Source organism: Pseudochaenichthys georgianus, chromosome 8, assembly GCF_902827115.2.
Source record: "Pseudochaenichthys georgianus chromosome 8, fPseGeo1.2, whole genome shotgun sequence".
Classification (NCBI taxonomy): Eukaryota; Metazoa; Chordata; class Actinopteri; order Perciformes; family Channichthyidae; genus Pseudochaenichthys; species Pseudochaenichthys georgianus.
In genome coordinates, this window is record NC_047510.2 from 33,452,953 (window position 1) to 33,474,362 (window position 21,410).

Below are 21,410 nucleotides of genomic sequence, written 5' to 3' on the forward strand. Positions count from 1 at the left end.
CCTTTTTTTTCAAATTGAATTTATTGAAATCTCCAATACCACCGTAAGAGCTCGTGCCTCTTCGGGGGGTGCTAACACTTAACCTTAAACGTTATCGTTGACATTCTCCGTCTTTATATGTAGATATTACTTTTCTCCGCTAATCTCCGTCACGTTGTTTCCATAGCAACAACAACTTCCTGTCAACAGCGCTACCTCTCCTTCAAAATAAAAGCATGTCTATAATAAATAGGAAGCCAAATTACACTTAAGACGTTTACAACTGCAACGAAAGTAACAAACACAATGCGATATCCTTTTCAATTTCAAAGAACACACATTGGGTTACATTAACAAATAACTATAAACAACAATACAGTAGAATAACAAAATGAATGCCGTGAATAAACCGAAATACACGTGTTGAAGCGGTTCGCTGCTGATTACTACGCCCCCCGCACGCGGGCCGAATATTCGCTGCTGATTACTACCGAATATCCGGAGCCCGAAAAATGGTATTCGGGACAGCCCTAGCATTGAGATGACATAAACATGAAGTCATGAACACTAACCCAGACGGTAGTTGTCTAACTTGAACCTAAGACACTTGTAGCCTCTGCTGACGCACAATAAGGGGAATGTCAACACATCACATGACATGTCGCTTGTTAGACGCTTTTATCCAAAGCGACTTCCATACTCAGTACTGTGGACAATCACCACAGGAGCATTTTGGGGTGAAGTGTCTCAGGGACACAACGACATGCTGTGGGGTTTGAACCTGTGCCCTGATCCCAACACCAATACACTAGTCCACTGCGCCACACGCCTCCACACAGGCACCTGTCAACCCGCACTCTGCTGTTCCTCAGCGCCGCTCCCCCTCCCTCCTGCTGACATTATGAATGCAAGGCGTAGAGAGAGAGTATAGGAAGTCCCTCCCCTTCCGGTGGACCCCCGTGGGACCTTATTTCAGAAAAATTATGCATTGAAGTCAACGGAGAGAGAAAGATTATCTTTCGATCCCGTTTGAATTGTGCCACGAATTACACATGTGATGTTTATCAATCTTAACAAATCATTTCCATGTCAGAAAAGTCACAGTTTGTCGTAAAACTGTTGAAATATAAGACGATGAAAAATACGCAACTAGAAAGACTACAAATCCCAGAGTCCCGGTCCCGCATGCTGGCTCTCAGGAACCGACTCACTCCCCTTGTGTGTGCAGCTCTCAACGCGCCCAGACTCGGAGTGATTTTCACCTCTTTTAATACTTTCCGCCTCGTTCTGAGAGAAAGAAGTGAAATGTTCAACGTGACGGCCGTCTGGGTGTGTGGTGCGAGGCGGGAGATGTAGTTCATTGAGCGGTTTCACACAAACAAATATGTTACTTCACAGTTTGACGACACATTTTAAATGTTTTGACTTTAATTATCTTTTGAATTGACAAACATCATGTGTGTAATTCGTGGCACAATTCAAACGATAATCTTTCTCTCCATCGACTCCAATGCATACTTTTTCCGAAAAAAGGTCCCATGGAGGAAAGGGAGGGACTTCGCCTCTCCGTAGAAATCATAGATAACACGGCAGGGTCCGTTACAGTTCGTTTTCATCTGATTTCAAATAAACAAAGTCCTGGTTTTTAGAATATTAAACTTGTTTTGCCAAATTCAGACGATAAATACAACTTTGAAGCTTCGGCATAATTACGAGCGGTAACTTAACGTCACAGCAGGCAGAACAACAGCCGGTGTTTATTGTGAGTGTTTCCCCGCCATTTGCCCCCCCCTGCTCGAGATCCTCATGTTAGATAAGGCGCTTTCACACCGGAGTACTTTTCCCAGTATAGTTCCGATAGTTCACACCAAAAAAATCTGGAACTAGAACTTAGTTAATGAGAACCATTCCAGTCCCTTTTCCGTCCCTGCTAGAGAGGTGGGACTTTCCTGGGGAGAAAGAAGTTCCTATGTCTGATTGGCTGGGCGGATTGCAAGCCACGCCCCGTAAAACTCGGAAAAGTTTTGTGAAGCCGCCATTTTATTTGCTGGCATTAGCATTATTAGCATTAGCCCAGCGCAGAAACGCAGAGAGACTAACTTATGGCAACACAAAATAAAACATGGGAGCGGTGGAGATGAGGAGGTGTCGGCGTTCTGGCGATTTACTCGGAAGGCTTCAGTAGCAGCTGCTGGGAGTCCCAGCAGCTTCTACTGAAGCCTTCCCCAACTCCGGGGACTTCCGGCCGGGGACTCCGGGTGGCAGTATACGCCGTGAAGTGGTTTGTAGCCTACCAGTAAACCCAAAGCAGAAGAAGAAGAAGAAGTGACGTCAGCGGCTTCATTTGTTCCGGTGTGAACGCGATCTGCAGTACAGCAAAGTCCTTGGTGTGAGCCGATAGTTAAGGACAGGGACCCATACTTTGTTAAATAGTTCTTGTTTTCCTTTAATTGAATATATTATTTTCTCTAACGAGACCCATGGAGACGGTTCTTTTAACCGTTTACCAATACTTGGACTGTTTCAATGTTTTCATGAAAGTGCTATTGCCTGTTGCAGACATACATTTAAAAAGGTTTGTTCTCGCTTCCTTGTGTTCAGTTCTTTTGGGTAGCACCCGAACAAAACAAAAAACGTGAACAACATTACAGGGCCTAACACTCTTAAGTAACGTATTATAGTATTTTAAAGACCACAGTATTTCTGCTTTAATGTAAGTCAAGGCTCTAAAGTCCCTCCTCCTCTCAGGTTCTACATCGGCTGCGACCTCTGCTCCAACTGGTTCCACGGGGCCTGTGTGGGCATCACGGAGAAAGAAGCCAAGAAGCTGGAGGACTTTGTTTGTGACGCCTGTAAGCGAGGTCAGGAGGGGGAGAGCACAGAGGAGGAGCTGTTCTGCATCTGCAGGACTCCCTACGACGAGTCACAGTACGTACACACTCGCAGCTGGGGGACTTTCCGCACATTAAACAAAGTACAGAACAATGTGTCTGTTGAAGGAGAGAGAAATACCCAGAGATGGCAACAGTACACACATCCTTTACTCGAGTAGAAGTACAGATACTCGTGTTTAAAAATACTCTTGTTGAACACAAATACCTGTACTTTCTACTTCTTACATGTTGAACATGTAAGAAGTAGAAAGTACAGGTATTTGAGTTCAACATGTAAGAAGTAGAAAGTACAGGTATTTGAGTTCAACATGTAAGAAGTAGAAAGTACAGGTATTTGAGTTCAACATGTGAGAAGTAGAAAGTACAGGTATTTGTGTTCAACATGTAAGAAGTAGAAAGTACAGGTATTTGAGTTCAACATGTGAGAAGTAGAAAGTACAGGTATTTGTGTTCAACATGTAAGAAGTAGAAAGTACAGGTATTTGAGTTCAACATGTAAGAAGTAGAAAGTACAGGTATTTGAGTTCAACATGTGAGAAGTAGAAAGTACAGGTATTTGAGTTCAACATGTAAGAAGTAGAAAGTACAGGTATTTGAGTTCAACATGTAAGAAGTAGAAAGTACAGGTATTTGTGTTCAACATGTGAGAAGTAGAAAGTACAGGTATTTGTGTTCAACATGTGAGAAGTAGAAAGTACAGGTATTTGAGTTCAACATGTGAGAAGTAGAAAGTACAGGTATTTGAGTTCAACATGTAAGAAGTAGAAAGTACAGGTATTTGAGTTCAACATGAGAGAAGTAGAAAGTACAGGTATTTGAGTTCAACATGTAAGAAGTAGAAAGTACAGGTATTTGAGTTCAACATGTAAGAAGTAGAAAGTACAGGTATTTGAGTTCAACATGTAAGAAGTAGAAAGTACAGGTATTTGAGTTCCACATGTGAGAAGTAGAAAGTACAGGTATTTGAGTTCAACATGTAAGAAGTAGAAAGTACAGGTATTTGAGTTCAACATGAGAGAAGTAGAAAGTACAGGTATTTGGGTTCAACATGTAAGAAGTAGAAAGTACAGGTATTTGAGTTCCACATGTGAGAAGTAGAAAGTACAGGTATTTGAGTTCAACATGTAAGAAGTAGAAAGTACAGGTATTTGTGTTCAAAATGTAAGAAGTCAAAGTAAAAAGTCTTCATAAAAATAAGTCGTGGAGTAAAGTACTGATACCAGAAAAATGTACTTAAGTACAATAACAAAGTATTTGTACTCCACTACTGGTTTAACCTCTTCTGATTTCTCCCTCAGGTTCTACATCGGGTGCGACCGCTGTCAGAACTGGTACCACGGGCGCTGCGTGGGGATCCTTCAGAGCGAGGCCACGCACATCGATCTGTACGTGTGTCCGCAGTGCCAGTCCACCGAGGACGCCATGACGGTCCTCACGCCGCTCACCGACAAGGACTACGAGGGGCTGAAGAGAATACTGCGCTCCTTACAGGTACGGAGAGAAATAATGTCTGTCCGGCTGTCGCTACTACAAAGTAAGGCTGCACAGTTAATACTTGGTTTCGTGCAATATTCAAATTGCAGGAAGAGCAATATTTGATCTAAATATCTAGGTGTATGATCCTTTTAATATATATGTAAATGATAATGCATATTGTAAAGTTTCCAAACCGAAATAAATATTAGAATAAAACTCACTCATAAAACTTTTTCTATACTTATACTTATTTATCTTGGAGAAAATTGTGTTTTCGACTATTTAAAATATATATACAAACACAAGAAGTGAGAAGTAAGAATGTGCAATAAAAAATAAAATAGAATAAAAACATTTATAGAAACAAGGTGGCGCACATAATAGGCACACCGGAGTACTTTTCCCCGTACTTTTAGTTCCGTTAGTGCCTGGAATTTTGCGTTCACACCAAAAAGAGGTGGTGCTTTCCTGGGGATAAAAAAGTACCAATTTCTGATTGGCTGGGCGGATTGCAAATCACGCCCCGTAAAACTCGGAAAAGTTTTTTGAAGCCTCCATTTTATTTGCTGGCATTAGCATTATTAGCATTAGCATTAGCCCCGCGCAGAAACGCAGAGAGACTAACTTATGGCAACACAAAATAAAACATGCGAGCGGTGGAGATGAGGAGGTGTCGGCGTTCTGGCGATTTACTCGGAAGGCTTCAGTAGAAGCTGCTGGGACTCCCAGCAGCTTCTACTGAAGCCTTCCCCAACTCCGGGGACTTCCGGCCGGGGACTACGGCAGTATACGCTGTGAAGTGGGTTGCGACCTGCCAGTAAACCCAAAGCAGAAGAAGAAGAAGTGACGTCAGCGGCTTCATTTGCGTAATCTTCCCTCAGGAACTTATTCTGGTGTGAACGCGATTGCTCTTAGGCACTAAGTGCGGCAAAGCACTTGGTGTGAAAGCGGCTAATGGCACATTTATTTTGTATCTCCGCCATATAAAACATGTCCTTTTCTTATAATCTCTTACTTCAAAATGATGATGACCTATAATCATTGCCCAGACTCTACTTAACCACATAATGACCTTAAATGTGACCTCTAACAACACAGTCTTATCGTATTTATTAAATGGCCTGACGCCATATTCCCAAATATCTCAGAAAGCGGGAGACTTAAAGGGGACCTATCATGCAAAATGCACATGTTGATGTCTCTTCTACATCAACATGTGTCCCCGGTGTGTCGGGGGAACTCACGCAGCGTCAGGAAATAAACCCCTCTCTTTTCCTCCATACCCAAATCTCTAAAAACGGGGAACAACGGAGCTGATCCAGATTTGCGTCCGATATGACGTAACATCTGAAATGTGGACCCACGGGCCAATCAGAAACGTTGCTATCTGAAACAATGCCCGACTGTTCTGGACGTAATATGGTCGGTGTTTACATTAGCATCGCTAGCACTCAGAGCTAACCTGTGCTGGAGAGCATGTGTGTGAAGAAGCAGGAAGTAGAAAGGAACTCGCCTTGTGGTGTAACCGGGAGAGAGAAAGCCTTTGAGCTCCAGACTGTTTCAGATCCTTGATAATCCATGATATGGCGTTTCATCACGGCAGCATTTAGTTTAGACGGTAGCTGCCGGGTCCCGCATAAGCTCCGCCCCCTATTATTTTAATTTTTTTCAGTAAAAAAAAAAACCTTCATTCCCCAAATCAGCACTTTAGAAACAGGAAGTGAAACAGAGGGATATGAGGCGTGGCTAGAATGGGTGACCACTTCATCGACATGTTTTCTATATATTTGTATATATCTGAGAGCTGTGCTGTTGCCTACAAATAGCATGATAGGTCCCCTTTAAGTTTAACTGTTTTTAAGAGCTTATCAAAACTCTTTTTTTAAATCCTTTATACCATTTCATCCCAGGTCAATTCGGCAAATAATGTCTCCTCTTTCTCGGTTTTGGTTCCATCTTATAAGTGTGCTATCTTTCTGTTATTTCTACAGTCTCATAAAATGGCGTGGCCTTTCCTGGAGCCGGTGGATCCTCACGACGCTCCGGATTACTATCGCGTCATCAAGGAGCCCATGGGTAAGAACTGGATCAGACATTATCACGAGTTCCTTAAACCTGGAAAACAGAAGTCCGAAGCATCAAACCTCTGTTCATTTCACGTTATGAATCCATAAGTCTCCTTCCCCTCGTAGACTTCTCCACGCCGTTTATTCCACGATATGAACAACACGTATGTATTTAACCACATGTGTCTCCGTCCGCTCGTAGACTTCTCCACGATGGAGACGCGTCTGCAGAAGCGACATTACCAGAAGCTCACGGAGATCGTGGCGGACGTGACCAAAATCTTCGATAACTGTCGCTACTACAACCCCAACGACACGCCCTTCTTCCAGTGTGCCGAGGTGCTGGAGGCCTTCTTCGTTCAGAAGCTCAAAGGCTTCAAAGCCAGCAGGTAAAAACATGTGCTGAACATCTGGGGCTCTCTCCCTCCATGACATCACTCACTTTTAACCCTTTGTTTACCGCCGGCATGCGCAGGACGTTGGAGTATACACTGCTGCTCGGCTCAAACCTACAGAGCTGGCAAACATTAGGACATTCGACCGATTTCAAACCCAGATAATAAAATATAATTATAATAATACTTATTTCTCTTTATACTTCATAACATTAAGTCCTAGTACTAGAAGGGGATAGATGCACATGTGTGTGTGAGCATTGAAGAGGGTTTCATCCTCTAATTCTACATTCTATAAAGTAAAAATACGCTATAAAGACTCAACAATATATTTATATAAACATAAGACAATAAGGTAAAATATCTAAAAATAAATACAATTAAATTGTGTTTATAAATATAAGAATTTTAAGGAAAATATCCACTTTAAAATAAAATAGAATATAAATAAAATGTAGTAAGAATTTCCGATAAAAGATGTATTTAGAATAGAAAATGTCCAATAGTTAAGATGTATATGGAATATGTTCTTTAACATAAGAAGCTAGTTTAAGAATAAGCAATAAAATGTATTTAGAAAAACATTCGATTTTCAAGTTAAATGTCGAATAAAACATGAAATGGGACCGAAATATGTAGCAGCTTTTCGTGTACCGTGTGTGTATCGTGTGTGTATCGTGTGTGTATCGTGTGTATCGTGTATGTGTGTATCGTGTGTGTATCGTGTGTGTATCGTGTGTGTACCGTGTGTGTATCATGTGTGTGTCAAGTGTGTATCGTGTGTGTATCGTGTGTGTATCGTGTGTGTGTGTGTATCGTGTGTGTACCGTGTGTGTATCGTGTGTGTACCGTGTGTGTATCGTGTATCATGTGTGTGTACCGTGTGTGTATCGTGTGTGTACCGTGTATCGTGTGTGTCATGTGTACCGTTGCATTTGTGCGTGTTCACCTTTGCTGCATGCCTTTTTGATTTACGCCATCCCATCCTCTCTTTTCTTACAGATTGTCAGATTCTTAAAGTAGCGGCAGTCTGGACTGGATGCTGGCCTCCCTATATATAAAAACAATAACTTAAGAAGGAAACCACACACACACACACACACACACACACCAATGTGCTTTCATGTAAACGCCGGCAATTTCACATTTTTGGTAATATAATAATCTAATCGGAAAAGCAATCAAGGGACCCTTTCTTCTCATTATCTCCTCCAATCTGGCCTCTCCAATAACTCACGGCTTAATCAGGACTTTAATGCATTCATTGTATTTATCTTCTGAGCTTCGATAGATGTGTCCACCTTACGGGATATAAAACAAAAACCATATTTAAGCTGCGTATTTTGTTATATAGAGATATTTATGAGAAGCTGTGTATGTTACATCCCCTTTGAGTTGATTGAGCTGGTTGTTAAGATCTTGAATGTACATACTTTTTTATCATGTACAGCGGTTGTATGTTTGAATGTTTTAAATAATCACGAAGCCATTTTTAGATGGTATTATTTTAAGAAACTGTACTACAAAGCTTCCCTCCCTAAAGGCATTCCCAGATGTTTCCTCCCGCAGGATTCTCCGCCGTTGCATCTGCCGTGTCTGTCGCAGAAATAAATATAAAAATCACGAAGGGCTCTCAACTCTCCCCTCTCTCCACACCCTGTAGGTCTCATAACAACAAGCTACAGCGTTCCACGGTCTCTTAGAAAAAGCAGCGCACGTTTCTCAAACAACAACAAAAAATGCACTTGCCAAGAAAACGGCTATTTTTCTGAACTGTGTGACGGACCCTCGTGCTGCGTTCAGGGTCTGCGTTGGCGCTCTGAAAGGGACCTTTTTTTTGGACCCGTGTTCGTCGGCGGGACTGAACTGAGGAGCGTTCAGAAGACGGTTTACCTCGGAGAAAAGACTCTTTAAGGAGCTCTCGTATTTCCATGTTTATTTTTTTTTTGGGATCTCAGTCTTTTCATTCTTTGTCTTTCTTGTTTATCAAAAGGCCATCCGACATTTCCAACGAGAAATTTGAATATTGACGAACAATAGCTGAGTTTTACTGAGCATCAAGTGTCTAAATTAGCCTTTTTCCACTTTTTGTTTAGAAAGACGGTTGGACAGCAGTAGGTCTAACGTCTTCGCCCTACTGATCGAACAGTAATAAGCTATTGTAAATGGATCGACTGACTCAGAAGGACGACTCGCTAAATCTGAAGGTTTCTGCCCTGTTTGTAAAAAAAATAATGACTATAATTGTCCAATTTTCACCTGATTTCTTTTTCTTTTTTTGTATTACATCTGGAGAAATATTGATGTATATGGAACTTAATAAAATATAAAAGACTGATATCTTCCTTGATGTGTGAAAATGTTTTTTAAACTTGATTATAATAATAAAAAATGTCTGAATTTGGGGGATTGTTGCTTATAATTAATGAATGCATATATCTGGGCAAAAAATCCACATGAAAAGTCATGAGATAAAAACAGCAATTTGACACAAATCTGTACCACTTTACAATAAGACTACCCTTATAAAGGATTCATCAAGAGTTTATAATTGGGTTGAAAACATTGCATTTAGCTGACGCTTTTATCCAAAGCGACTTACAATAAGTGCGTTCGACCAACAAGATACAAACTTGAAGAAAACAGAATCATAAAGTACATCAGGTTTCATAGAGCAAAAACATTTCAAGTGCTACTCAACTGGCTTTAGATAAGCCAGCCCTTTAGTAGTATATAAGTGCTTTGTTAATAGTTCTATCGCTCGGAGTGGAGTCGAAAGAGATGAGTTTTCAGTCTGCGCCGGAAGGTGTGTAAGCTATCTGCTGTCCTGATGTCAATGGGAGCTCATTCCACCATTTTGGAGCCAGGATAGCAAACCCACGTGTTTCTGCTTTATTAATCATTAAGAACCATTTATAAACCAGTTCTAACATAGTTTGCATACATCAACACAGGCAGGGCCGGCCCTCGGCATAGGCAGTATAGTATAGGCGCATAGGGGGGGGCGCAATTGGGGAGAAAAAAAGAAAGTTAGAAATAAAAATCATAACACAATTTCCCGATTTTGGATCAACAAAGTACATCTTATTATCTTATACTAACAGAACTACGCCTATATTGCGTACAGCGCCCATAAACTATGGCACCCCCTAAATCTTGCCTAGGGCAGCAAATTGGGCCTGAACACAGGCTCACTATTTGGCAAGAGGACTAAGCCTTATATTGGCTGCTTAGCGAGAATCAACTCAACAGACCAAGGATGCTGGCTGATGAAGAAGACGAAGTAAGCTAGGTAGACTTGGCAGTACAGATAAATGGGCTCACTATTTGGCAAGCAGCCGGTCACAGTTGCCCTGTTTATCTCATGTCTTATAAAAGCTTATTCATGATTTACAACCTAATTAATAAATGAATTACAAACTATTCGTAAACACTTTATAAGGGTAGTCTTATTGTAACGTGGTACCCAAAAATCTGAGCTTTTGAGAAAATAAAAATGATATAAAAAGTCAGCGTTATGAGACAAATGTCCAAATTATGAAATACAAAAGTCATAACGAGTAAAAGGTAGAAATGATGAGATTAAGAGTCAAAATGACACGTATTTATGGGATAAAAAGTCAATCATGAGATCTAATAAAGTGGCAGTTATCAGGTAAAAAAAAAGTAATAAACATTGTCATAATGATGAGAACTACGTACAGATTGATAAAATAAGTAAAAACTATTAAATACAAAGTCAAATCTAAGATTCAAAGTCAAAATCACAAGATTTTGAAATGAAAAGAGGTTGAAATTATTAGATAAAGTCATAACTACGGGAAAGTGATGAGATAGAAAGGTAAATGATGAGATCTAAAGTCATAATTAAAATTACAAGATATAAAAATCGAAATTATGAGATTAATCGAAATTATGAAGTAAAGAGTCATAATTATGGGATAAAATGTCAGTATGAAGTGATGAAAAAGTAGAAATTATGAGATACAAAGGTGTGACATGAAGTACCTTATGTAGTAACAAAGAAACGTGTCGTTTTCTATTGTAAATGTACAAAAAAGTATTGACATTGTTCGACGGGACGGTTTGTCCCCTTTAAAAGTGTCATTCCATGAGGACCAAAATCCACAGATCTGGGATCCGCTCACCCGTCACAAGCATCCAATGAAAAACCAGAACGACTGTTAAAAACCGAGTCAGGATCAGTTTCCGTGCGGTATGATTCTGCCGCGCTACGGAGATATCGCGATACCCGCATTACGACACTTCCTGTTTGCTTCGTGATTTTTTCAAACGGACCAATGAGAAGAGGCGGCTGGATGCTTCTGCTCAAACGGACCAATCAGAGGGCTCAGTTTCAGTAATTTAAAGGTCTGTCCGCAGTGTCCGGCACTTTTCGAGTATTACAAACTCCGAGCGAGAGCCAGGTAAGAACGTGTCTCCTACTTATCAAGCTTTATTAAAAGAAATGTCATTTTATCCTTGAACAAATACAGTTATGCATACTTGTATGTGGTTTATTGACGATATTACCAACTGTAGCTGGCTGTCAGGGGTTTATTTTGGTGTCAATCCGTCCATATGCTTGACATGAGGCAGCTAAAAGTGATTTAACCTATATTTCTTTACAGGAAAAACCACTTAAAACTTCATTTTCACTGCTGCTAAGCTTCCCTGTCACCTGCAAACATGTCTGCTCCGTCATGTGAGAACGCCGACCGTCTGAACAAATTCAAGAACAAAGGCAAAGATGCCAATGTGAGTTTTTTTTTTTAATTTCTGCGACATTTTAGCTTCTTAATCCACATATTTGAAGTTTTTAAAATGTGACTTTAAATGGACCGTGAATGCAGGAGCTTCGACGCAGGAGGGTGGAGGTGAACGTGGAGCTCCGAAAGGCGAAGAAAGATGACCAGATGTTCAAAAAGAGAAATGTTGCAGTGTTTCCTGACGAGGCCACTTCGCCTCTGCAGGAGAGGACCCAGAACTGTCAGGTGAGCGTTTTAAAAACATATTTTAAAACACGTTGAATCTATTGTTCCAGCTGGGTTTACACGACTTACATGTGGGTTTATATGCAGAGAAGACAAGAAAACCACATTTATAATGTTGTAACAAGCCAACAATGTAACTTTTTGCTGATCTGAGATCTGTTGCTTGAGGAATGTAAGGGGTCCACCACAGACCCCACCCTTAAATCACGTTAGCATGGACTGTATATGTTTATGTCTTTGTGAAACTCCCTATATGTTTTTCATTATTTATTATTTTATTCAAAATGGTTGCCTACTTTCTTCTGCTGATTAGAATCAATTTGACAAAATGGAAACGTATTGTTTGATGACGTTAAACAGAGGGAAAGGGATATTGAGCTTCACTGATAAAATGCTATTGTGTTAGCATGGGGTGAACGGCATTATAATCTATTCTAACAAATATATATTCTTCTAAAAGTTGTTAAATTAAAATAGGCTGAGGATTTTTCTCCTCGTTGATAAAGAACCATGTTACGTTATGATCCATCATCACTTAAGATGTCACGGGCATATTTCTTTGCGATAGATTACATAGACCTCCATAAATACTTTTTATTACAAGTACGTTTTATCAAGTTGTTGGTTCTGATCGCCCCGTGTCCTCCAGGCGTTCAGACAGTGGACGGTGGAGGAGATCCTCGCTGGGGTGAACAGTGGAGACGCAGAGACTCAGCTGCAGGCCACGCAGGCAGCACGGTAACCTCCTCTCCTCACTCACCTCCTCTCCTCACGCCGCGCCGCACGCCGCGCCGCACGCCGCGCCGCACGCACCGCCGCGCCACGCACCGCCGCGGCGCCGCGCACGCACCGCCGCGCACGCCGCGCACGCACCGCCGCGCCACGCACGCACCGCCGCGAACGCACCGCCGCGAACGCACCGCCGCGAACGCACCGCCGCGCCACGCACCGCCGCGCGACGCACCGGCGGACGCACCGCCGCGCGACGCACCGCGCGCCGACGCACCGCGCGCGCGCACGCACGCACGCGCGCGCGCGCGCGCGCGCACGCGCGCACGCACGCACGCGCGCGCGCACGCACGCACGCACGCGCGCACGCACCGCCGAGCACGCACCGCCGCGCCACGACGCGCCGCGCGCAACGCCGCAAGCACACCGCGCGACGCACCTACGCGCACGCACCACTCGCCGCTCACGAACCAAGCACCGCACGCACCCTCGGCCGCGCCGCAGCCGCGCACGCACGCCGAACGCGCACGCACCGCCGCGCGCGCGCACGCACGCCGCGCCGCGCACGCAGCAACGCACGCGGCGGACGCACGCCGCGCGCACGCAACCGCGCACGACGCACGCGCGCACGCACCGCCGCGCACGCACCGCACGCACGCACCGCCGCGCCACGCCCGCCGCGCGACGCACGCGCGCGACGCACCGCCGCGCACGCACCGCGCGCCGCACGCACCGCGCGCACGCACGCACGCGCCGCCGCGCGCGCACGCACCGCCGCGCCGCGCACGCACGCGCGCGCGCACGCACCGCCGCGCGCGCACGCACCGCCGCGCCACGCACGCACGCACCGCGCGCGGCGCGCACCGCCGCGCGCGCACGGCACGCCGCGCACGCACCGCGCGCGCACGCGCGCGCGCAGCACGCCGCGCCGCGCACGCACCGCGCGCCGCGGCGGCACGCACCGCCGCGGCCACGCACGCACGCACGCACGAGCGCGCGCACGCACCGCACGCGCCACGCACGCACTCACACTCACGCCTCACTCACTCACCGCTCCCACCCTCCCCACTCACTCACCTCCTCTCCTCTCACTCACCTCCTCTCCTCTCTCCCCTCCTCACCTCCTCTCCTCTCACTCACCTCCTCTCCTCTCACTCACCTCCTCTCCTCTCACTCACCTCCTCCCTCCTCTCCTCTAACTCCTCCCTCCTCACCTCTAACTCACCTCCTCTCTCCTAACTCACCTCCTCTCTCCTCACAGGAAGCTCCTCTCCCGGGAGAAGAACCCCCCGATCAACCAGCTGATCAGCGCGGGTCTCATCCCGAGGTTCGTGTCCTTCCTGCGCCTGGTGGATTCCCCCCCCATGCAGTTTGAGGCGTCCTGGGCTCTCACCAACATCGCCTCGGGGACCTCGGAGCAGACGGCGGCCGTGGTGGAGGGGGGGGGCATCCCCGCCTTCATCGGCCTGGTCAACTCCCCCCACCAGCACATCAGCGAGCAGGCCGTGTGGGCGCTGGGGAACATCGCCGGTATTTATGAAGCCGTCTTCTTCACATTCTATCTCCAGAGGTGGATTACAACGAGGTAGCTTTAGTACAAGTAGAACTTTTAGGTGCTTGTACTAAAGTATTTTTATTGTATGCTAATACTTCCACTGCTCCATTTCAGACGCCAGTATCGTACTTTCAGCTCTACTTATCAGGGTTCTTACGGGCATTGGAAACATGGCCTAATTCCAGGCCCTGGAGAAGTCGTGGAAATGGAACCAAAGTTGCATCAAATATAATTTTATCTAATCGCCGAAATAGTAATACTTTAATGATAATAAATATCGTATCGTAATGAAACGTAAAATGGCTTTTAACTGACGAGGTGTTTCGCTGGTGAGAGATTTGAGTTGCTTTGGCGCGGAGAAGCTAGTCAGCCGATTTGTTTTAGAAAGGCACGACATGTTTCAGCCCTTATGTTCAAGAAGGAGAGGGGCGGAGCCTCTCCGTCGCTGCCCCTCACTCTGGAACTCACTCCCCTACCCATCAGAGACTTGACCTCACCACCTTCAAAGCACTCACCTCTTCAATCTGGCTTTTAATCGGATTGTTTTTGTATTATTTGACTTTAACTATATATTTATTTGTTCCTTTTCTGTTCCCTTCGCTATCTCTGTAAAGCGTCTTTGAGCACCTGTAAAAGCGCTAACAAATTAAATCTATTATTTACTTTCAAATAAACCCTTTCAGTGGCACGCGGAGAAGAGTAATCTTTTGGGTCATTGGTGAAAAAGTGTATGAACCCTGACTCATACCAGAAGTGATGAACACAGACATGATCATAATCCAGTTATTTAATATATGATTCTGAAATGGGACATGACGCACATCAAATACTTTCACTTGTGTATTTGACACATGGTCCAAAAAGTCGCACCTGGTTCTTTTCCCAAAAATGTAGAAATGTCTCGTATTCTACAGATCAGGCCGTCCTGAGGTATCAAACTGGTTTTTAGCCACTGGGTTGTACTGGGTTGGTGGGATTACTTGCAGATGCATGTCCTCTCATCTCGTCTTACTGAGCCGTGTTCTTCGTCCCCTCTCAGGCGACGGCTCTGCCCTCAGAGACCATGTGATCAAACACGGGGCCGTCCTGCCTCTGCTCAGCCTGCTGGCCGTGCCCGACCTCTCCGTGCTCACGGTGAGTCAGTCATGTGATCTATTATCGGACTTGCTTTGTCCATACAGGTACTTTTCTGAAAATGTCCTTACAGGCAGTTTAAAGGGGGAAAAACACATTATTGAATTCCTTAGACACATTTAAAAGAATATATTCTGATTATTCTACAGAAGTATTTCAAGAAAAGAAAAAAAACAGCCAAATTAATTATTACAACATTAATTAATTTCAATGATCTTTATAGATTTAAACATCCACTGAATTAGATGTGGTGTATAATGATGGATCCATGTGCGTAGAGGACTTAAAAGGAACACATCAAATCCAAAAAAAGTATAAATATACGAAGTAAAATGGCGATTTGTGGGGTAGATGTGCATTTTATCAGAATTTTAAAGTATGAAACAATTTTTAACAACAGAGGATGCTACATAACACACTTTACGGAAAAGTCACGGACTGGGAGACTTGAATATTTTATTGAAAAAAAGCTACATACAATAAAAAAAAAAACAGCTGTGGGTGAAATGGACCCGTTGGTGGTAAAAAGTCAAAAGTCTGACTCTCGTCCGGCTCGGTCTGAAAATGGCCTCCGGTGAAACGTGACCTGAGGCCAGACGCCTGAGCCCAGAGTGTCCCGGCGCATTAAGCTTATTTCCTGCTCACACATTGGCAGAGCGATGAAACCCATGTGCCGACAAACGCATTGAATATTCTACAGTAGCTGTTCCCCCATGTTGGAGCCGATTAGGATGTACCTAGGCGATCATGTCGTTGCCATGCAGGTCGCAAAGTATGAAATATTTTTAAAAAAAGATCTCATTACAGTTGAGATATTATCACTTGCGCTTTTTCCAAGACGTTGCATCGTTTCGATTTGTACGCAGTGAATGTAAATTGCTCCAAGTTCGTCAGACCTATTGGGCATGTTTGATATTCACTGATTACTCGTCATCATATTGATGGATAAGTAAAGCGCCTGGAGCACTGGGAAAAGAGAAATATAAATCAAATGTATTATTACAATAAATAAGGCTTTAAAAAAGTATGAATATTCAAAGTAAACTAGCAATCTGGGGGGAAAGTGCACTGTCGCCACTAGAGGGCGCTCTGACTCGACACTCCTCTCTCAGCGAAGGGCTCTCTTATATTCTGTAGAAGTATTTATTTAAAGTATTACGTTTAAAATGTGTTAATTGAGAAATATCAAATTCAACAGACCTATTAGGCATGTTTGATATTAACTGATTACTCATCATCATATTGATGGATAAATAAAGCTTAAATAAATAAGGCTTTAAAAAAAAGTATGCATATTGGAAGTAAAATAGCAATCTGGGGGGAAAGTGCACTGTCGCCACTAGAGGGCGCTCTGACTCGACACTCCTCTCTCAGCAAAGGTCTTATATTGTGTAGAAGTATTTATTTAAAGTATTACGTTTAAAAATGTGTTAATTGAGAAATATCAAATTCAACATAATTGGTAATATCCGCTTTTATTGAGAATCAGACTCGGGTTTATTTAGTAAGAGGAATTGAGTTGTAAACCAAGAGCAAATATACATAGAAAAACTATTACAAGAAATACAGTTTGAAGTACAATAGCAATATGACTTATTATTCAAAGAAATGTAATGTGTGCACTTTCAGCCATTCTCCTCTGTCCCCACTAGAGGGCGCTCTGACACCATGCCTCCTCTCACATCAAACTAACCTCTCTCTCTCTGCAGGTGGGCTACCTGAGGAACGTGACCTGGACCCTCTCCAACCTCTGCAGGAACAAGAACCCGTCCCCCCCCCTCGCAGCCATCCAGCAGATCCTGCCCGTGCTGGTGCGCCTGCTGCACCACGAGGACCGCGAGGTGCTGGCTGACGCCTGCTGGGCCGTGTCCTACCTGACGGACGGCTCCAACGACCGCATCGAGGTCATGGTGCAGACCGGGCTCATCCCCCGCCTCGTCAAGCTGCTCGGGTTCGAGGAGCTGGCCGTCGTGGTGCGTCCCAAACCTCTTACATGTGGTGTTTTTATTTTATATAATCGGAAGGACATGCATGTGTTTATAGCGTCGTGGACAGTCCCATCAATCAGCTGCCACAGAACGCGGTGCATGGGGCAGCAGCGAGAGGAAGGGGCCACGTGTTGTAGATTGAGCCTTTTTTAGGAGCAGTAAGAAAATCAACATTCAATTTTGTATTTGTTTCAACCTAAAACATTGATTTAAGGAAATCTAAAATATGGATGCCAGTGATTTTTAGAATATTCGTTATAGTCTCATAATCGAAAATAAAATTTTTTAATTCGATTTTATTTATATATATTTTTATTATTATCCTGGCTTAGTTTCAACCAAAATATAGACTAATGCTAATAATATTAATAATTGTAAATGGCCATTGGTCACACCGCCAGTTTGTTTTACTGTACACTTGGAGGAAGCCAGCAGCAAAAAAAATGTCTCTCCCGTGGGGGGGGGATAATATTCGCCTGGGCCGTCCGATTTTCGAATTTGATCATGGGCAGTTTCTGGCATCCCTAATCTAAAATGATGATGACTTCAGATGAATGCCTTCTGTCTGCATGCCATGTGTTCATGTGGTTGCAAGTAGTAGTAAAACAGAGATTATTAAGAAATATATAAAGCCATTATTTTATGTAAAGCGCTATTCAAATCTAATGTATTATAAGATTTAAAAAAACTGATTGTGAGATTTTTAAATGAGAGAAGTTAATAATTATGATTTTAAAAAGTCAAAACGATGACTTCATCGTCGTATTGATCAACAAGGCCACAGTGCTGACCTCCAAGGCATTATGAGATTTATAGATCCTGAGATTTTGAAATGAGAGAAGTTCATCCCTATGAAGTCAAAGGTCTGACTCTCGTTCGGCTCCGTCTGAAAATGGCCTCCGGTGAAACGTGACCCGAGGCCAGACGCCTGAGCCCAGAGTGTCCCGGCGCATTAAGCTTATTTCCTGCTCACACGTTGGCAGAGCGATAAAACCCATGTGCCGACAAACGCATTAATAATCTACAGCATGTAATCATTGGGACGTCAGATTGGCTTTGATGAATGTGTGTGCTGGGAAGTAGGGCTGCACGATTTGGGGAAATCTAATTGAGATGTTTCTGACAGATATTGTGATTGGATTTGCGATATTTGTTTTAAGCGACCCAACGGAAGTTTATTGTAAAATGCGGCCATATCTCCGGCTAGGAAGGTCGCATCAACGTGCTCCCGTCTCTAGCGCCCCCGCAGCCCGAGCTACGAGTGAAAGAACTAAACTTACATGAAACTTCCGTTGGGTTGCTTTAAAGTCGAGCTTCAGTTTAAGATTCACCCTGTGATAGAAACACGTGATGGAGCATCGCTAACCTGAACCATCTGAAGCTCCATTGGAAGCTTCATCCATCAGCTTCTATCAAGGGCCACTTCCGATTGGTTAACGATGGCTGGTGACACGCAAGAAAAACAAACTATTCTTTTTTTATTTTTTAAACAAAAAAAAAGTATTACTTCACAGTTTTACGACAAATTTTAATTTTTCTATTCCAAAATTATCTTTTGAATTGGCAAACATCATGTGTGTAATTCGTGGCACAATTCAAACGGGATTGAAAGATAACGTTTCTCTCTCCATCGACTTCAATACATACTTTTTACGAGTTAAGGTCCCATGGAGCTCCACCGGAAAGGGAGGGACTTCGCCTCTCTTGGTTTTTATTTTTTAGCAGAAAACTGATAGTGAGATTTTAAAATGTGAATGAGATAAAAGTTCAGAATTATGATTTAAAAAAAGAAAATATGCCTTTTATAAACAGACTGTCCTCTCCCCCCTCAGACCCCGGCGCTGCGAGCCCTGGGGAACATCGTGACGGGGACAGACGAGCAGACGCAGGCGGTGCTGGACTCCGGAGCCCTCGCCATGTTCCCCGCGCTGCTGTCCCACAAGAAGGCCAACATCCAGAAGGAGGCGGCCTGGACTCTGTCCAACGTGACGGCCGGCAGGGACTGCCAGATCCAGGAGGTCATCGACGCCGGGCTCGTGCCCCTGCTGGTGGACGTGCTGCTCCGGGTACGTGTCGTTAATGGTTTTTATTAAGCTAGCTATTAGGGATGCTCCGATCGATCGTAATCTTCCACTTAAAGTGATGTTTAAACTCAGTTAATTTAGGCCCCGCCCACTCGATCGGATCGGCTATCGGCCTATACTGATTCCGGCGATAGGCCCCGTAATTGGCGATCGGAGCATCCCTACTGCGTTATTGGTTGCTTCAGACTGAGCTACCCGCTGCTCTATTGTTTTTAAAATATGATGACGTCGCATTAAAAACAGAAGTTCAAGATTCAAAGGTTTTATTGCCATATGCACATGGCTAGTGATAACCATATGGCTCATCATCTCATCTCCTTTCTCTGCAGGGTGACTATAAAACCCAGAAGGAGGCGGTGTGGGCCATCACGAACTTCACCAGCGGGGGGTCCGTGCAGCAGGTGGTCTACCTGGTGCAGGCCAACATCCTGGAGCCGCTGCTGAACCTCCTCTCCTCCAAGGACAGCAAGATCGTCCTCGTCATCCTGGACGCCATCACCAACATCTTCATGGTGAGCGTTTCCAGGGGAGAACACGACGGTCTTTAAAAGATCTATCGAGTGGGATGTGAACTGACCCTGAAGGCAGCATCTCCTGGTCCAATGGGATTTCTCCATGTGATTTTGGATAATGTCAGAAAATAATCTGTGTCAAACAAACGTTCATGATACTTACAGGTTCAGTTCAGCAGGATCATCTCCACATATGAACTCCACTTTATGATTTCTGAAGTAAAAAGCTAACGTTGGGCTATAAAGGAACTACAGCCCGGTCACATGACTTCACGTCACCACCGCTAAGCTAAAGGAGGCTAATGTTGGGCTATAAAGGAACTACAGCCCGGTCACATGACTTCACGTCACCACCGCTAAGCTAAAGGCGGCTAATGTTGGGCTATAAAGGAACTACAGCACGGTCACATGACTTCACGTCACCACCGCTAAGCTAAAGGAGGCTAATGTTGGGCTATAAAGGAACTACAGCACGGTCACATGACTTCACGTCACCACCGCTAAGCTAAAGGAGGCTAATGTTAAACGTCTCATTTAGACACTTTACTGCCGTTTTTTTAATTCACCAGTAGGGTAGTATTAACGGACATATTCTGTGGTAGAATTAAAACAAATCTCTTCAGCTCGTGTTAACTACTGACATATTTCAGGCTGACAACCAAAAATACATTCAGAAACAGCTAAAAATGAAAACTAATTCCCGGGTTTTAGGATTCCTTATGAGAGGTACCATCGTGGCTCTGAAGTAACATTTATGCATGTCTTCCTTCCAGGCTGGGGATAAAATCGGCGAGTCCGATAAGCTGAGTCTGATGGTCGAAGAGTGCGGAGGACTCGACAAGATCGAAGCTCTGCAGAATCACGAGAACGAGATGGTCTACAAAGCGTCCCTCAACCTGATCGAGAAATACTTCTCTGACGAGGTACGTGTCTTCTTAAAGCTGATTTTAAAGGAACCGTTTTGTACACCTACGAGTCGTCTTAACTTTCTGTTTCTGTCGTTAAAGGACGAGGTGCTTCAGTCCGTGGTTCCCGAAGTGACCGATGACGGCTATGCGTTCCAGATCAGTGAAAACCAAAGCACAAGTTTCAACTTCTAGCGACTTTCTGATGTCCTCTTCTTCTCTCCACTTTACTGTCCCCTCTCTCCTGTTCGTCTCCATCTGTGGAGTTTCCTGTATGTGTTGTACATACTGTTTTAATGTGACAAAACATGACTGTAAATAAAGTTGTTTGTACCACTAGCAAGGGTTTGTGTTTACTGACTTTTATATATTTTCTTTTACTTGAGTTTACATATTTTTATTTCATCTTAAATATTTTTGATTCTCCAGGGCGTCCGCGGGGTCTTAAAAAGTATTAGAAGTGGATAAATCAATTTAGTGAAAATGAAGGCTATTAAAGGACATTTTCCAAGGTGTTACATTTTGTAGCTCGTCTTCAATAAGTATCTAAAGTGTCCTGAGAGGTCGTGTTCCACAGTCTGCCTGAATGTAGTCATGGCGTAGGTGTGTAGTGAGATTTATTGATCTGCTTGATAGCGCATGGAGGTCTGTTTACGCCGGTTGCTAAGCAACATCGTTATGGGGAAATGCAAGTCTGCG

General features: G+C 43.9%; 2 protein-coding genes and 2 non-coding genes across 4 annotated transcripts in view; all 4 read left to right on the forward strand.

The window, feature by feature from the left end:
* Positions 1 to 9,155, forward strand: part of LOC117451592 (nucleosome-remodeling factor subunit BPTF-like) — a 62,881-nt gene extending 53,726 nt beyond the window's left edge. Inside the window, exons 28-32 of the mRNA XM_071203909.1 lie at positions 2,728 to 2,907; positions 4,172 to 4,364; positions 6,341 to 6,425; positions 6,618 to 6,804; positions 8,474 to 9,155. Coding sequence (XP_071060010.1) covers positions 2,728 to 2,907; positions 4,172 to 4,364; positions 6,341 to 6,425; positions 6,618 to 6,804; positions 8,474 to 8,513 — 685 coding nt within the window. The 3' untranslated portion in view covers positions 8,514 to 9,155. The remainder of the gene's footprint in view (positions 1 to 2,727; positions 2,908 to 4,171; positions 4,365 to 6,340; positions 6,426 to 6,617; positions 6,805 to 8,473) is intronic.
* A 1,979-nt stretch (positions 9,156 to 11,134) lies between these two features.
* On the forward strand, positions 11,135 to 21,050 carry kpna2 (karyopherin alpha 2 (RAG cohort 1, importin alpha 1)). Its single transcript, XM_034089901.2, has 11 exons — positions 11,135 to 11,237; positions 11,442 to 11,568; positions 11,664 to 11,804; positions 12,454 to 12,542; positions 13,795 to 14,063; positions 15,128 to 15,222; positions 16,932 to 17,195; positions 19,043 to 19,276; positions 19,624 to 19,806; positions 20,580 to 20,729; positions 20,814 to 21,050. The coding sequence occupies exons 2-11, from the start codon at positions 11,500 to 11,502 to the stop codon at positions 20,904 to 20,906; spliced, it is 1,587 nt and encodes a 528-aa protein (XP_033945792.1). The 5' UTR covers positions 11,135 to 11,237; positions 11,442 to 11,499; the 3' UTR covers positions 20,907 to 21,050.
* LOC117451807 (small nucleolar RNA ACA64) lies at positions 15,776 to 15,904 on the forward strand. Its single transcript, XR_004552726.1, has one exon. It is a non-coding gene; the product is annotated as a small nucleolar RNA ACA64 (small nucleolar RNA).
* On the forward strand, positions 18,092 to 18,220 carry LOC117451806 (small nucleolar RNA ACA64). The gene has a single exon (XR_004552725.1). It is a non-coding gene; the product is annotated as a small nucleolar RNA ACA64 (small nucleolar RNA).
* Positions 21,051 to 21,410: the final 360 nt, after the last annotated feature.